We start from the raw sequence: 16923 nt of genomic DNA, 5'->3' as shown, positions 1-16923 counted from the left end.
AGACCCTCTTCAGGGAACAAGCAAGGGAAGAAAGGAGCGTCCGGGTCTGCCCTAAACTAGCGAATTACCACCGGGACCATACAGCCACCTCGGGAACGCGACTGTGCCACCGGAGCGGGGGGGGGGGGGGTGTGGGGGGGGAACCAATTAACATGGACACAGTTTCTCACTGTCCCCAGCAGCCGGCCACAACCACTGCACTGCGAGCTCTGGGGCAGGATCTCTGTCCTCTGTGTGAGCCATTGTTCTCCCTTTGGAAGGAAGTCAAAAGAAATGTTTTGCTGACACGGAGCAGATGTGAGCTTTTCCTCTGGGCTCAGACGTGAGCGTGAGGGGTGGTGAGGCGCCCTGGGGCCTGGCCTGTGCAGCAGAGCCCAGTGTCAGGTCTGACTTGTGGTCTCCTGGCTCAGGAGGTCACTTCCTGCCACTGGGGACACTGCCTGCCGGGAAGGAGGCACCTGACCTTGGTCACTGGGGTAAGATGGAGACGCCCCAGGCTTTGACCTCCCGAGGGCATGTCAGAGAGAGGGAGGGGTGTCAGAGCAGAAGCAGACACGATGCCTGGGTACCTTTGCTCCTGAGTTGGGGGATGGGAGCCCCAGAGCCCTGTGTGCCCAGCACCAGGCTGCAGGCCCAGAGTCTGACGACACGTCCCCACTTATGGGGATACTGAGCCCAGAGAGCATGGGGTTCTGCCAGCCAAGCCAGAGTGGGGACAGGACCCGGCTTCCCCACACGGTGGAGCCACCCCAACCTCTAGAGTGACGTACACAGCAGGCGTCAGGACCCAGTCGGGGTCGGGGAGCAAGGCAGAGTGGCTAGTGGAGGCTGGGTCTGGGAGGGCGTGCCCTCGTGTCCGACTGGACCCACACCACGCGCTCCTTGGCACAGAGTTCAGCTTCGGAGGAGGCAGAGGTGTTTCCCCTCTCGCTGGTGTGGGGGAGGGGCAGAAACACCACGGGCAGGTGTGCTGGCCTCACGCGGGGCACTGACCCACCAGGCTCTTGGGGCGGCTGTCACAACGCTTTCTGTGCAACAGGAGAAGCCTCGTGGGATCACCTGATTCCCCTTCAGGGGCCACGCCCAGGCGAGGACTCGTGCCGTTTCCAGCTCTTTCTTTTTGGCTTTTCTAAGATCGAGTTTGGACTCAACCTAGACGCAGGCTAGCAGCGTTCCTATGGCATTCGAGCCTGGCAGTCTGGTCGGTACAAAACTGCCCAGGGGTGCATCTGGACTGCGTGGTGCCCACTGAAAAGGAAAGCCTAGAATGCTCACTGCCCTCTGACCTTCTGCCCGCCCCCCCCCCCCACTCCCGCCGCCATGCCTGCCCTCCTTCTGGCCCTACCCTCAGACTCAGGGCTATATACATTCACATGGTATCTCAGTGGGGCAGGAGATGTCCTTGAACCCTTGCAGTGAGTCCTTGGAGAGGACTCCCCAAGAGGAAGGACCAGGGGCCAGTGCGGACAGGGACCCCTCAACCTCAGGCCTCCTCCTGTTGCCCACGGCCGTGACCTGGGTCTCATGGCTGTGACCGCATGGTGCCCCCACTGCCCCTGTGGCTGCGGCAGGCAAGGACACCTGGCACCCCGAGTGACCCCAAGAACCTTGGCCAAGCTAGCCCAGACTGTGGGCTGCCTGTCCTCTACCAGCCACCGGGGATCCCAGCACCCAGGACCCCCCCTTGGCAGAAAGCTGGCACCTCGCCTGCCGGCTGCTGGACAGGAAATGTCTGACGGAGGGCAGAGTGGCGGCATCTTGCCAGGACTTGAAGTGAGAGAGGAAGTGAGAGCCGGGTCTGGCCATGCACAGCCGGAGCTTCTGTTGAGCCACTGTGGAAGGGGGCACACGCCCCAGGGCCTGCTGCGCATCCTCGGGGACCCCCTCCGGCCAGGCTCTGGGACGGCCACCTACCTGGGGCTCTCTGCATTCTGGGGCGCAGGTTAGCCTGGAGCAGGGCGCCCGCACAAGCTCTGATCCCGGTCCCCGCAGGCCCCTCTCCACCTGCCCCCACCAGGCATGGGCTCCCCTGCCGCCCCCACATTAGAGGCCTTGGAAGGATTCCTTCTGGGGTGGGTGGGGCAGACCTGGAGTTGCACGCGGGAGCGGGCATAGTCCTGGTGTGGATGACCCATGGCTGGGCGGCCTGTCTTGTGCAGGGCCGACCGGAGCTCGGTTCTCTCTCCCTCCCTCCCCAAACATCGCTGCTGCTGGCCGGCCAGCTGTGCTGGGGTGGACACACGGCCACCACAGACGCTGTCCGGCCAGGTGGGGCCTGTGAGCCAGGAGGCACGTGCTGGGGGCTGCTGGGGAGGGTGCGATGCCGGTGCGGACCTAACTCACAGGCTAATCTGGAAGCAAAGAGGGGAAGGGTGTCCAGCAGAGGGGACGGAGGCTTGGCAGAGTGGGGACACAGAGATGGAACATTTGGCGTGGCCAGAGCCCTGGGGGCGATGGGGCAAAAGAGGAGCGGCTGCTGGAGTCAGCAGGGTCCCCCCCACACCAGGGGAGCCCGTTGCTGTCCAGACACTGTTCAAAGAGGCTCAGACAGCAGCAGCCAAGGTCTCCGGTCCAGCCTTCATAACAAGTTAGGGGAGGTGATGGGTGGCCAACCTCAGGCGACAATGGTCAAGGGGGATGGGAGGCACTGGGAGTAGTGTTGGCTCCCTCCCTGGTTTTCCAGGGTTTTCCAGGTCAAAGGGGGAGGGGGGGCAGAGGATCATCACAGTCCCAGCCCTGAGCTGGGGGGCGGGGGGTGGTGGTGCAGGTGCAGGGGCTCTCACGGCTCTATTTCCAGAAAACACGCCCAGCTTGGCCCCGGGCAGGTGGCACTTGCCCCCCTGGGTGACCCAGCTGCATTTCAGTGTCTTCAGCACCTCTTCTCCGCCGGTGACTAGAGCTTCCGGTCTTTGCTTACGAGTGGGCGGCCCCAGCCCCATCATCCCTGTGCCATCTCGGTTACTTTTAGTTGACATATAATACACACATAGCCTAAAATGTACCATTTCAAAGTATACATCTCAGTGGGTTTTAGTGTATTCACACAGCTGTGCCACTGTCACAGGGACTAATTCCAGAACATCTTCATCGTCCCCATGAAAAACCCCATCACGCGTTAGCTGCCGTTCCCTGCTCCCACCCCCCCCCCCCCACCCCGGGCCCTGGCCACCACAAAGAGCTTGTGCCCCCACAGCTGCCCACAAGGGGCCTGGTGTCCTAAGATCCCCCCAGGGGCTGCCCAGTCTCCAGCTCAGGTAGATGCACTTGAGAGCCATTTGTCACCTCCAAAACTGAGGTTGGAAGACCCAAACCCCAGCAGAGGCTTCCTGGAGTCCCTGTGTCATCCCTCTCACAGCATCCCCACAGAGGACCTCTGGCTGGATCTATGAGATGTCACATCCCTCGGGGCTCGGGCCCCTCAAGGCAGCTATATGGGGATCCAGGCTCAGCAGTGACAGCCCAGACACTTCTTCATCCTAGTTAGGGGTGCCCACCCTACCCAGGGCCATGCCACGTCCTTCCCTCCCCTTGAAGAGCCTACTGTCCACGATGAGGTTGGGAAACTCTGCAGGCTGAGCCTGGGCTAAGACCACAGGGCTCCACTCCTTAGCCCTATTCCAGCTTTCAAAACTCACCTCCCCAAACACGCCAGGTTCATGTACAATACACGTGCAGCAGGAGCGCACACACACCATAAACACGCACATACACACATGCCCCTCCCCACATAGATGCATTCACAAACACGTATCTGTCAGCCGCTGAGAGGAAAGCACCTTTCAAGCCCCATTCTGAAAACGGAGTGTCAATTGCTCCTTTTAATTTTGCCAAGTTTTATTTTACCAAATTTGACACCGTGTTATTAAGTGCTTACAAGTTTAAAATTATTATATCATCCTGGTGAGTTGACTCCTTATCATCAAGTACTGATTTGTATTGTCTCCAATAAAGTGCTGATGTCGGGGCGGCTGCGGGGCTCGGTCTGTTGAGCCTCCGACTCTTGATTTTGTCTCAGGTCATGAGCTCACAGTTCATGGATTTGAGCTCCATGTGGGCTGCTTGGGGTTCTCTGTCTCCCTGTCTCTCTGCCCCTCCCCCGCCCACTCTCGTTCAAAAATAAGCATTAAAACAAATTAAGTGCTGATGTTTAGACTAATGTTCACGCAGCTACACCAGCTCCTTTTCCATGAATGGCATTTGCTGAGTATGTTTTTCCCATCATTTCACTTCCAGCTTTTCATCTTCATGTTTCAGGTGGCTCTCTTGTAAACAGCTGGATTTTACCTGTTAGCCTGCTGAGAACCTCTTTTTGCCGATATGTTCTTATACGTAATATAATTACCGATAGACATCGTTGTGTGATTGTTTTTGTGCTATTTATTGTTCCACTTTATCTTTGCTTCTTTTTTCTCCTTCTCTGATTTCCTTTAGATATTCTTTTGAGAAAGAAATTATCCCCCCCCCCCCAGTAGTTTGGAAGTCGAACACACTGTTTCTATTGTCTATTTTTGTTTGGGATGTACTGTGTTTTTTGAAAAGACAGGTCCACTTTTTTCATCAATTCTGAGAAGTTATGAGCTGCTAGCTTTTCAGATGTTGCCATTTCCCTATTTTCTACCTGAAACTCCAATTAAAATTGTGTGACCTCGTTGTATCTCTTGGTCTCCTAACCCCCACCTTGTATCTCTTATCTCTGTCTGTATCGAGTTCTGGATCATTTCTTCAGCTATTTCTTCCACATCCCAACCTGTTTTCTTCAGCTGTGTTTAATGCTATTTAACTGAGTATTTAATTTTCAAAAATATACATTCTTTCTTTCTAAAAGTTCTATTTTATTCTTTTCAAATTTCTCTATTTGTTTTTAATGCATTTTGATGCTATTTTGTATTTTCAATTCTTTTATTTCTGAAAAAAATTTTTTTAATGCTTATTTATTTTGAGAGAGAGAGAGAACACTAGAGGGGAGGGGCAGAGAGAGGGAGAGAGAAAATCCCATGCTGACAGCACGGACCCTTTAAAATAAAATTTTAAACACACACTTTATTTTTAATATCTTTAATTCCATTTTCTTTTTTCTTTTTCTTTTTTTTATCTGTTACTCTTAGAAAATCTCATTTTTATTTTTTATTTTTTAAAAATGTTTATTCATTTTTGAGACAGAGAGAGACACACAGAGTGTGAGCAGGGGAGGGGCAGAGAGAGAGGTAGACACAGAATTCAAAGCAGGCTCCAGGCTCTGAGCTCTCAGCACAGAGCGCGATGCGGGGTTCGAACCCACGAACTGTGAGATCATGACCTGAACCGAAGTCAGACGCTTAACTCACTGAGTCAGTCACCCAGGCGACCCAGAAAATCTCATTAAAAAATTGTTTTTTATTTGAGAGAGAGAGAGAGCATAACCAGCATAACCGCTGGTTCGGACCACGTAACCCTTCCACGCTTCACCCAGAGTATTGGCAGCAACTTCTGTGGCCACAGGCTCCTCATAAAAGGTATGGAGTCTGAGTTCCCCATTTCTGGCAGCCGGTAGTCAGGAAAGTTCGTCCTGGAGCAGCCCACCGCCTCCCAGATGCCACCAATTCCATCTTCCGAGCATGGTTGAGTTTGTTGCTTTGCGGCATCTTGCTGGCGGAGACTGTCTCCTCTCCTGTCCCGTAACCGTGGCGTTCGCGTCATGTGGTTTCAGCCGTGGGAGTCCTGTGCAGTCTGGTTTGAGAGCTATGTTCTTCTAGAAGAGACTTCACTACTGCTGTGGGGGACCCCAGAACCACTCATTTGCTGAGCCACACAGCAAGTGAAAACCCAACCCTCTGCGTAGCTCTGTGTGTGACTAAACTCCCAGCTGGGGGTGACAGGCTGTAGAGCCCCCACAGGGTTGTTTTGCTGCGGGGGATTCTCTGTCCGGTCCGGCCCCTCTCGCGACACCAGCCTTTGGGGGCCCAGCCTCCTGCGGCGGCCCCCCTGCCGGCTCTACCCTGGCCTGGCTTGGCGTCCCGTCTTCTGACCTTGCGGGGCCACCAGAAGCCGCTCTTGGCCCCTGCGGTGGCAAACGCACGTGGGCCGCTGCAGCCAGGCCGCCGTGCTCCCCTCGGGGTCTCCCTGGACACTTGTGCGCTCCTGTGCAGCCAGGGAGGTTCCAGACTTTCTAGGTGCCTTTTTGTGGAGGGCCGCACTGAGGAAGGAACGTCCAAGAGCTTCAGAGAAGCTAGAAATCCTGATCAGTCAGCCAACTTCCTGCTTTTAAAGTGTGGGCAACACGCTTAATGAGACAACAACAAAACTCCCAGGCACTCTGGGTCACACAAAGCCCCCTGCAGCCTTGCGTGGCCAGAGACCTGTCTCTGACCTCAGAGAGGCAGTGTCTGCGCTTTCTGGCTGAGCCATCTGACATTCCGGGGGTTTAAGGGTCTGTCCGAAGGCCACGCGGATAGTAAGTGGCAGAGCTTGGGTCACATGGAGCCTTAAAAGTTTGGTTCTTCCTTGATCGATCCAGCCCCGCCTCAGACGCTCGACAGCCTCGGGCTGGGAAATGATGGGATCACCAAGTGACGGGGGGCCAGGGCCAGCAGGACCACCCCGGTGAGACGGAGCCCCGCCTCTGTGTCCCAGCCCTGCACATTCTGGTCTCCAGTGTTGGGAGCACAGACTTGCTTTCCAGACCGTCCCCGCTAACATGAGGGCGGGGGGCCCTAGGATGCCAGGATGCGGTCATGTGCAGACTCATCTCTCCCACCAGACTGGGCTCAGGGGTGCACAAGGGCTGACGGCTGGCCCTTGGATGCACTAAGGACTCGGGAGTCAGGTCTGGCCGCAAGGACAGGCTGGGGGTCAGTGCTAAGCTGGAGGCCCTGAGTGTGTCTGCCCGAGTCGGCCTGGGGAGCTGGGGTGACATCACCACCTGGACTCTGGCCAGCAGCCTAACGACCACCTTCTGAGCCCCACACCTGCCTTCTTGCCACCTTCCTCCAGCACAGGGTTCTATCCTCCCTCTGCTCTCCTCTCCAGCCACCAGCACAGGCCCAGGATGACCGGGGCGTCCCTACCTGTGGGAGGGACGACCTGCCGATGGCTGCTCCTAGAGGCAGCTGTCCACGGCCCTCTTCCCCACCCCCCCACCCCCCTCTTCTGCTGTCATTCCTTCCCCCCACTTCTAGGGCTACCAGTCTTGTAAACAGAGCTTGGAGAATCAGTAAACTGGAACCAGGCACAGAGAGGGAGGAGGGAGGAGGGTGGTACTTTGCTGCGGGTTGAGCAATGAGGATACAGACAAGTGAGGAGCGGGGATGGGCCCAGAGAGCCTCACAGCTCACTGGGAACCTCCCAGAATGCCGAGGGCAGGGCACAGAGTCAGGAAACCAGAGCCCAGGCAGGAGCGGGAAGCAGAGCTTCCGGCAGAGTCAGAGCTAAGGTCCGGGGGAGGCAGTGGGGGTGGGGTCTGAACTGAGTGGGGTGCAGGGAAGGGGGTCACTCCCCTGCCCCGAGTTGTCGAGAGCTTTGTTACGAGGGAAATGTTGCCTGAGCCACTGACCAGGCCCCAAGGACCACTGCCCACGGCCCAGAGGGTCCTTGACTGGTGATGGGGAGGGAGGCGTGGGGGCCCCCCCTGCCCTGCCCACCCACTAGGGTCTGCATTGAATAGCCTTGACCCTTGACTAGTGACCAGGCTGAAAGGAGCCCTGGAAGGGGCGGGACGGTCACCTCCCTTGGAGAGGTTCTCACCCACTGGAACCTGCACCGACCCTGTGGCCCCAGCCCACTCACCTCCCTGATTCCCTCGCGTGTCCAGACCGCCCTTTTTGGTGCTGGACGCCGATGACTTGCCCGGAGTGGGGGTGGAGGGGGCGGGCCGAGGGTGGAAGGCGGGGCGGGACTGGGATTCCCTCCCCCCGCCCCCTCCCCTCCTGCCCAGCTTGGTCCGTGGCAGGAGCTGACCTCTCAGACCAGCCCAGCCCAGCCCCAAACTGGAACTCCGGGGTGTGGGCAGAGGTCCCTTGGTCACGATGCTCTGAGACCCCAGGGATCCGCGGGAACCCCCCGCCCATGGCACTGAACCGGTAAGGAGCAGAGGGTCGTCTGATAGGGAAGCAGAGTTCACAAGGAAGGTGGGGGGATGGGAGGAGGCCAGCCTTTGAGCCCCACATCCCCCACTTCCCCGATCCCTCCAGGCTTGGGTTTGGAGCCCCGCGGTCCGAGCTGGGCCTGGGCTCAGCGGGGCCCCCTCAGGAGAGGCCGGTGTGTGAGTGAGTGTGCGGTGTGTTAAATACTCGCGGTGACCCTCTTTCTTGCCCTGGCTGCCTCACGGAAATGAGCTCTGGGACCGGGACCGCCCGCGGAAACGCGGCAGTAATGTGGGGTGGGGGTCCATGACCGTGCGGGGCGGAAGGTGGTGGTCCTCAAGCGCTACAGCCTGGACCCAGCCAGGAATGCAGCCGAGAGGAGAGGGCTCCGGTTAGCCCACCCACCTGCCCGAGGGCCCCCTCCCGCACAGCCCTTCCAGGAGGACCAACCTCAGCCTTTGGCTTTGCCCTGAGTGCCCGGGAGTCATGCCCCAGCGGCCCGACTCCTGGGCGCGGGAGCCCGGAGCAAAGAGCAGCGGTGTCTCCCGCCTCCCAGGGGTTCAGATAGCTTTCCCTGGATCTACTTCCTGCCCTTGTGTTCCCAGCCTGGCCAGCTTCCCTCACTCCGGGCTTCCCTCCCCCTTCTTCCCTCCCCCTCCCCCTCCCCCTCCTTCCCTGGCGCTTGCAAGGGGAAACTACCCCCCGGCCCCCATTAGCCCCCGCTGCTCACAGGCAGGGAGGCCAGAGGCTTCTTTTCATTGGGTAGCAGACACCCCAGGCCACCCTTGCTTTTGAAGACTGGGTGTTGGTGAGGGGTGAGTGTCCCTCCGACTGGGGGGAGGGGGGCAGGATGTGCAGGGAGAGGTGAGCCCCTCAAAGGATTTGTTGTTGGGAAAATCTCTGTCCTCCGAAGGCGGTATCACTGGATGCGCCTGCCCCTCAAAGTTCTGTTACTTCAGGGACCATCTCATCAGCTGGGCCTGTGGCTGGTTTTTCTGGGGGATTCTGTCCTCAAAAGGCAGACCCCTCCTCCGTGCCTCTTGCAGTGGTTACCAGCTTGTGCTCCGAATCTGTGGTGACACATCGCAGGCCCCTGGTCCATGCGGGGTGTGCCAGCCTCACTGGCATCATCAGCACCAGGCAGCTTCATCAATTCTGGGTGTCGCTGCTTTTCCAGGAACAAAATAGTCCGTGAGGGACTGCCTTCACCAGGGGGGAGTTCAAATAGCTATTTTCTTAAGAGATCACATGCACGTGATGGCTCAGATTGGAGAGGAGCCTTTGGAGACACACCTTTGGCCCAGGTGGGAGGAGGTCTTGGAGGGGGACGGGGCCCCCAGGGACCCAGATGGCTTCTCCCTTGGGTTGCTGAGTAGAACTGGTGAAGGGCCGGTGCGAGGTGTGGGTGGGTTTTGGGAAACCACCAGGAGGGCCGCAGCTGGCTCCCAGGCTGACCCTGAGAGGGCAGGAACAGGGGAAGTCACCTGAGCCCCGCGTGGCTGTTTGGGGAGGGTCGCCCAGCAGCTGGGGTCTCCCCTTCCTTCGAGGATGCGCTCCCACGGCCCACCCTGGCCAGACCTGCTCGGGGAACCTTACCAGGAGGCACCGGTCACCCGGCCCTCCCCGTCACTCCCTCCAGCTGCAGGGCCTGGCCGGGCGGCCGGCAAGCCCAGCGGCCCCGGCAGAGGGGCCTTGTAAGTGCCCAGCATCGCCATCAGACAGACTTCAAGAGCTTCCTGGCCATCTTGCCCCTATTTCCAGACCTTGAGGCCCAGCTGGGTTTCTCAGAAGGGGCAGTGCTCTGCCTCTTCTCCCTGTCCACCCCTCACCCCCATTCTGCACAAGGGGCCTTCCTCAATCTGCTTCCTTTTTTCGGTTTCTCGCTCCTTGTGCTGTAGCAGAGATGCCCCTAGAAAGTATTGGCTGCAAACTTCCTTCTATGTGGGGACGGCACTGGGGGAGGGTCCCCAGCTGCCTCCCAGGCTTCCCCCGGGCTGCAGTGAAGAGTGGGCAGCATGGGTGGCCGGTGCTGGCTGGCTGAGACCCTCAATGCCCAGAACGGTGTCTGAGTGATAGCATTTAACGACGAGGTAAATCAAGCGTGTCTGCCGGGGAAGCGTGGAGCGGGTGCAGGCACGTCCCGGACGCGTGCACACCCTCACCCACTTTGCAGGCTGCCCGTGGGAGAGGCGGGGCAGCCAGCCCTCCATGGAGGGGGAGCCCTGTGAGACCAGGCTTTCAGATGTGTCCCCCAGAGCCTCGCCCACCTGACGTTCCGCTGTGCCACCTGGAAGCGGGGGTGGTGGTGTGGGGATGGTGCCCACGCAGGAGGGCTTGCTGGCCAGGAAGGGTGGGCACCGTGGCCCCTTGCAGAGGCTCCAGCTGTGCTGTGCTGGCCACGCTACGGGAGGAGCCCCTTGTCAACACTGTGCGGGTGCCTTCTTCCCGACCAGCTGGTAGAGCAAGTAGGGGTGGGGGGCCCCGTGGAAGCAGGGAGTGGGCAGCCGGGCTTCTCCCGCCTCCATTTCCCAGAGCTGCTCCCCGGTCCTCCTCTGGGCTCTCCTGCCCCTGCTCACCGAGAGGGGACGGGTCTCAGCTGGGAACTTCCTGGCAGAGTGGCAGCACGGCCACTGACCAGCTGCCACGTGGGGTGTGCAGGGCTCCAGCGGGCGAGGCCCCTCGGCAGGGCCGCCAGCCGGTCGTCGGCACACGAGAGGGTCTCAGCAGCGAGTGCTCTGTGGGCCTCCTTGGACACTAGCGGACAGACCTCTGGTGGCCGCGGTTCAAGCTCTGTTCACCGAGTTGGAGCATTGGGATCTCGATGTGAGGGTCTCAGGCAGCATGGAGAAAGTTCTCGTGCTTCCTGGAAAGTGTGTCTGCCCTTCCTAGAGCAATAGAGCAAACGTTATAGAGGCAGACCCATCTTAGTCTGCTTGGGCTCCAGAACACAACACGACAGGGGCGCCTGGGTGGCTCAGGCGGTTGAGCGTCCGACTTCGGCTCAGGTCATGATCTCGTGACTTCGAGCCCCGCGTCGGGCTCTGTGCTGACAGCTCAGAGCCTGGAGGCTGCTTCGGATTCTGTGTCTCCTTCTCTCTCTGCCCCTCCACTGCTCACACTCTGTGTCTCTGTCTCAAAAATAAACGTTAAAAAAAGTCAGGAACACAACACGACAGTCTGGGGGCTTCAACAATAGACAGTCACTTCTCACAGTCTGCAGGCTGGCATTCTGGGATCTGGGTGCTGGTGTGATGGCCACCTCCTGGCTTGCAGGTGGCGCCTTCTCACAGCATCCTCACTGGTGGCAGGGGCGGGGTGCTGTCTGAGGGTCTCTTTATAAGGGCACTAACCCCATTCATGGGGCTCTACCCTTATGCCCTAATCATCTCCCTGTACCTGTACCTGGGGGTTAGGGCTCCGACAAATTCTGGGGACATAAACATTCAGTCTATAGCAATCCCTCAGGACCAGTAAGCAGGTGAGCCCCAACTGAAGAGAAAGAAGGGGCTGGAAGATGCGGTCACTCTGTGCCCCGACCCTTTCAAAGCCAACGTCTAGTGGACATCAAGGAAGATGCCCCAGATGAGAACAGCAAGGCTGATTCCTTACAGCGCACCATATTGGGGGATCCCACGACACTTGGGTGTGGCCGAGACCCAGAGGCAGGCAGGGGAGTGGGAGACTCCACAGTGGAAGGGGGCTCAGGCACCCTGCTGGGGGCTGGGGGCGGGGAGCTAGAGCGGCGGTATCCTTGTGATTGGGAAAGGGAACGTGCTGGCTTTCTCCGAAGGGCGCTGCCTCGGAAGGGGGGCGGGCGGTAAGCGGGAGAGCTGGTGGTTTGGGCCAGTGGTGACCGGGGTCGTTTGTGGCTCTCCGAGCTGTGTGCTGCGGGTTCTCGACCTCAGTTCCGTCTTTGTAGACAGTCCGCTGTTGTCCATCCCGTATCGGTCCGTGTGTCTTGATCTTTTGCAGGCTGAGGGTGGTTTTCTTCTCCGGAGACCGGAGGCAGATTCCCAGGGCTGGATTCCCAGGCGGTGCCCATGGAGTCTGGCCCTGGGGAGGGAGGCGTGGCTCTGGCCATCCCCCCACTGAGGCCCAGTGAGAAGTTCCACCTGTTCGTGAGCTACAGCAGCGTGGACGCCACCTGGACCCACGGGCTCATCGGCCGCCTGGAGGCGGACCTCGCGGGGCTGAAGGTCTGCCTGCACGAGCGGGACTTCACCCCGGGGAGGAATGTGCTGGAGAACATGGCGGAGTGCATCCAGCAGAGCCAGAAGGTGCTGCTGGTGCTGAGCCAGGACTTCGTGCAGAGCCGGTGGTGCCTCCTGGAGGCCGACCTGTCGCTCTTCGGCTCCTGCCTGGAGAGGAAGCCGGTCATCCCGGTCCTGCTGAGGCCCTGCCGGGTCCCGCTGCACCTCAGCCACCTGACGTACCTGGAGGCGGCAGACAGCCACTTCTACCGCAAAGTGGTGCAGCTCCTGCTCATGCCCAACCACCGCCTGGCCCGCTCCCTGCCCGCCTGGCGCCCCGCCGCCTCCCTGTACAGCGGGAAGAGCCTCCTGACCCTGAACTGCGTCAACAGGGACAGTCTGCCCTCGTGGAAGGTGGGCACCTTCAGCACCCTGGGCGTCCCCGACCCCCTGAAGGAGGTGCTGGAGGACCCCGAGGTGTACAAGCGAGCCGTGGGCATCCTCAACGGGGTGCGGTCCCCCAGGTCCTGCCTCCGCTACCTGGGCTGCAGGGTCACGCTGGCCGTCTTCCTGTTTCTCGTGGCCTTGGCCCTGCTCTCCCTGCCCCTGATCATGGGCCTCCTGGAAAACACCCCAGCTCGGCGCTTCTTCCTCATCTCTGCCAACATGTTTTTCTGCCCCCTCTTCTTCGTGTTAGGAGTGAACACCCTGTGCTGGTTCAGGAGGTTCTCCAAGAAGACGATGCAGGAACTGGTGCTCAGGGTGGGGGAGGCCAACCTCCTGCTGGCGCCCCACTCGCTGCTGATGGGCTGCGACACCATGAACAAGCTGCACTTCGTGTACGTGCTGCTGGGCGACTGCAGGCGGGTCTTCCTGGAGGCCGCGGAGGGCGAGGCCCTGTTCCGGGAGGCCCTGCTGCGCTTCTCCTGCAGCTACGCCTGCTGCGTGGCGCACGCGTACTTCCCCGCCTGCGACGAGGCGCACAGAGCCCGCGGCCACCTCGAGCTGGGCCTGTGCTTCTGCCAGTTCGTGTCCTTGCAGCTGCAGACGCGCCAGGGGCGTGAGGTTAACCCCGTGTGACGCCAGCGCCCTCCGGCGGACGTCTGGCCGCCCCTCAGCTGGCCCTGCGGACCGGGCCTCAATGAGGTGCGTAGGGGACCCTCCCCTGTGGCCAAAACCTTCGCCCGCAGGCCCCACACCAGCCCGAGGACCCCGCAGCCTGCTCTGAAGGCGGATAGGGGCTGGGGAGAGCGGCAGGCTGGCCTGTGACCCCAGGTGTCCTCAGGACGTGGGCCGCTCCTCCGAGGAAATGCTCACTGCCTCTCTCTGGACGGCTCGTTGGCGTCCAGGGGCCGGGACAGAACCCGCTGGCTCGTTGTGGCCCCGCCCTGAGCAGCCCTTCCAGGCACCTGCCCCTCAGACTGGAGCATGGAGGGAGGCCAGGCCAGCCTCCAGGACTGGGGGCCGTCCGCCCTTCACCGCCAGGGCGACACACACACACATAGACACCCCCCCCCCCCCCCGTCTACCCCGAGGGCCTGTGGGGCCGCCGCCGCCATCCTCGGCTGGAAGCCAGGAGGCCTCCGTTCCTCCTCAGCGTGGACGCCCATCAGACCTGGGGCCGCAGCGCCACCTGCTGGTGCCGTGTCCTCCATCCGGAGATCAGTGCCTGGCGCAGACGATCTTCCTCCCGAGAATGAGAGGCCTCCGCAGACAGGAACCTGAAAAATGTGAACCGGTTCTGGATATGGGGACACAACAGCTAGTGTCCTGGCCAAGCTGCACATCCGCCCTGTGACCACCTTGTGTCAGCCCCGTGTCCGTCCGCCCTGTACCTGCCCGTGTCTGCCCACCCTGTGTCCACCCTGTACCTGCCCCGTGCCCACCCAGCAGTGAGACCTTTGCACCTCACGCCCGCGCCTCTGTGAGCCCCAGTCAGGGTCTGCAGACCCTCGGCCCCGGCAGCACACCAGGGCAGGACTTCAGACAAGAGGAGTGGCCCCGGGGCACTGCCCCAGCTCCTCCGTCTGTAAAAGAGCAGCTGGCAGGTGATCTGACAGATTTGAAGTTGGCGCTGGGTGTCCCCGGCAGCCCTGGGGAGCCCTCCGCCCGCGGCCAGGTGCAGCCTCACATCCATCTTGCGTGACCAGTGGCCCTCGGGGCCTGATGCCACCCCTTGTCTCTGCCATGAGCGCAGGCCCCAGACCACAGCCACCAGACGACAAGCCAACGAAGTCCCGGCTCTGACTCCCTAGCAGCCCTTCCAGCCAACAGTGTGCCTGCCTCCCAAGACCTCCTCTTACGCACCCCTTAGGGCAGACCCCCGCCCTGCACCATGGATCTTACCAAAACCCCGCTCTTTTGGTTTGAACGAACCAACGTGGTCCTAGCTCAGGAACCCAAAGCACTCCGCCCAGAGACCCTGGCAGAGGCCGGAGTCTCAGATCCTGTCTACACCCTGCCTCGACGTGGTCTCTCCAGGCGCGCGTGCACTTCCTCCAGGACTTGTGAGCAACCGACTTCTCTGTTTCAACCTGTCTTGTGCAAGAACAGCAGGTCTTGTGATCTGTTGAGGTACAGCTCACCACCCAGCAGCCTGCACACACCGAACACGTGTTAACTGGACACAGAGGCTGGACTGCTCACCTGTGTCCCGAGGCCAGGACTGCACGGGGAGGGTCCCCCTTGAGAGGAGCAGAAAGGGGAGGGGCTCTGGTCACGGGGACGGTGTAAGCAAAGGCACAAGGCAGGACCCCAGGTCACAGGAGAAACTACCAAGTAGGGGATGGTCCTGTGAGCCCCAGGGCTCGCTGGGTGGCTTTGGGCGCTGGAACTTTCTTGGGGGCAGTGCTTGGCGGCAGGATCCGTTCCAAGGGGTCCCAGCACCTTGACGGACCTTGAGAGGCCTTCAGTCTCGGCCATGTCCGAAGCAGGGGGCGTAGTCTGGGCCCCAGGCTGAGGAAGAGCCTCCCGGGAGCAGCCCCACAGATGCAGCATAGGGTGAGGACACAACAGGCCCATCCATACCCACTCTGCCGCCCTGGGCACAGGTGGCCCCCATGAACACTGACGGGCCTGCTCTAGGCCACAGCAGCTGCACCCGCTGTGGCTGCGGATCCGCTCGATGCCTAGAACGTGGCTGTGCCAGCAGGTGCACGAATGCTGCACGGAGCTAGGTGACCAGCCAGGCCTTTTGGGACCTGGACTCCCGGCTGCAGCACAGAAACCCTGGGGGACAGTGGCTGGGGGCCTGTGCGCTGAGGCCTAGCCGTGTGCACGGGTGCCCACATGTACACACAGCCCCTCCACTCCTCGGGCAAACCACGTGCTGACAGTGTATTCCTGCCCCCACGGTGCTGTGCGGCCCAGAGACAGCAGAAGGACAAAAAGAGACGCCTGTCCCTTCAAAAGGCCATGATATTTCAAGTCATGAAACACCACGTTTGTGAGCACAATAAAGAGAAAAGGTTTAAATTAACCATTTTTAAGGCTTATTCATTTTGAGGGAGACAGAGAAAGAGTGGGGGAAAGGCTAGAGAGAGAGGGGGAGAGAGAACATGAGCAGGGGAGAGGCAGAGAGAGGGAGAGAGAGAATCCCAAGCAGGCTCCACGCCGTCAGCGCAGAGCCCGACTCGGGGCTTGATCCCATGGACTGTGAGATTGTGGCCTGAGCCGAAATCTCCAGTCAGAGGCTCAACCGACTGAGCCCCCGGGAGCCCTTACGGGAACCATTTTGCAGGATCGTTGATCTTTTCCTCGAGCTGTGGGAGATCCAAGTCTCTTTCAGATCCTGCCGGCTCGGTATTCCGAGCCTCTGCTGGGGTCCGGCGGTGTCAGGCCGGCAGGGGGGTACCATACAGCCGGGGGAACGGCACCCACAGTGCCCGCTGTGGAGCAGGGTCTGGAGCTGGCTGTCCCCCGCCATGCCTGCCAGCATCTATCCCCAGGACTGCACCATCCAGGCCTCTGGCTCCAGAGTGCCAGCACCCCAGCTGACCTCCCAGCAGCCTGGACACGGGGCTGTCCCAAGTCACGCCGCCTGCCCTGACCCCTGTCCTGATCCACGCCAGCAGTCGGTGGTCAGGGGGTTTGATGAGGCCCTGTCCTCAGGCTGCCGGAGTTCCCACCCCCAGGCACACCTTTGCGCCCAGAAGCAGTGGTCTCCGCGTGGAGAGAGGGGAGGCCACTGCGTGCCCCACCTCCGCTGTCCACCCCAGGGCAGCCTCTCAGCCGGCCCTGCAGAGCACACACGTGTACCCCCTGGGCAGGTGAGGGAGGAGACACGCAACTTTCCTGGGACCTCCATCTACTGAGATGCCTCGCGAAGCGTTGGTGATCTGTCCTGGCTCGTTCTTAGTGGGTGACCTCAGGTGTGCTGGGGCCTGGGGACCCCAGGGAGGGGCCGAGGTTCTATCCAGTCCTGGGAGCACCTCACTAAGGCGCTGGTCTCGCCGTACCCCAGCTGCTGTCCACAGCCAGTCCTCCGTCGTGGTGTGTCACCCGCCGGCGCCCACCCCACGGGGCCTCTGCATGGACCCCTTCCAGGGTCCCCACATCATAGGGCGCTTAGGAAGGAAAAGCACATGTTCTGACTCCACCATGGGGTCCCACTGAGGGTCCCATGTTGGGGTCCCACCGCGAGGATCCAGGCCGCGGCAGACTGCAGCGTGGAGTCA

The 16923-nt window shown here is 60.4% G+C and overlaps 1 protein-coding gene across 3 annotated transcripts; it reads left to right on the top strand.

Moving 5' to 3' along the window:
* The first annotated feature begins 316 nt into the window (after positions 1 to 316).
* On the top strand, positions 317 to 15725 carry LOC115527080. Of its 3 annotated transcripts, XM_030334472.1 has the most exons (4): positions 317 to 328; positions 7164 to 7167; positions 7945 to 8054; positions 12030 to 15725. In XM_030334472.1, exon 4 carries the CDS (start codon positions 12098 to 12100, stop codon positions 13325 to 13327), a length of 1230 nt encoding a protein of 409 aa, XP_030190332.1. In that variant the 5' UTR covers positions 317 to 328; positions 7164 to 7167; positions 7945 to 8054; positions 12030 to 12097; the 3' UTR covers positions 13328 to 15725. The 3 variants fall into 3 exon arrangements, with proteins under 3 accessions (XP_030190332.1, XP_032451038.1, XP_030190334.1); XM_032595147.1 differs by lacking the exons at positions 317 to 328; positions 7164 to 7167 and having other exon boundaries at positions 7368 to 8054; XM_030334474.1 differs by lacking the exons at positions 317 to 328; positions 7164 to 7167; positions 7945 to 8054 and adding an exon at positions 8855 to 8872.
* The last annotated feature ends 1198 nt before the right edge of the window (positions 15726 to 16923 follow it).

The sequence above is a fragment of the Lynx canadensis genome, chromosome D2 (assembly GCF_007474595.2).
Source record: "Lynx canadensis isolate LIC74 chromosome D2, mLynCan4.pri.v2, whole genome shotgun sequence".
Classification (NCBI taxonomy): Eukaryota; Metazoa; Chordata; class Mammalia; order Carnivora; family Felidae; genus Lynx; species Lynx canadensis.
Note: the sequence above shows the minus strand (reverse complement) of the source record. Positions and strands in the feature narration are given on the sequence as shown.

Excerpts from the sequence above, each read along its gene's own strand:
- LOC115527080 (XM_030334472.1), top strand. The coding sequence starts at position 12,098 with ATGGAGTCTGGCCCTGGGGAGGGAGGCGTGGCTCTGGCCATCCCCCCA.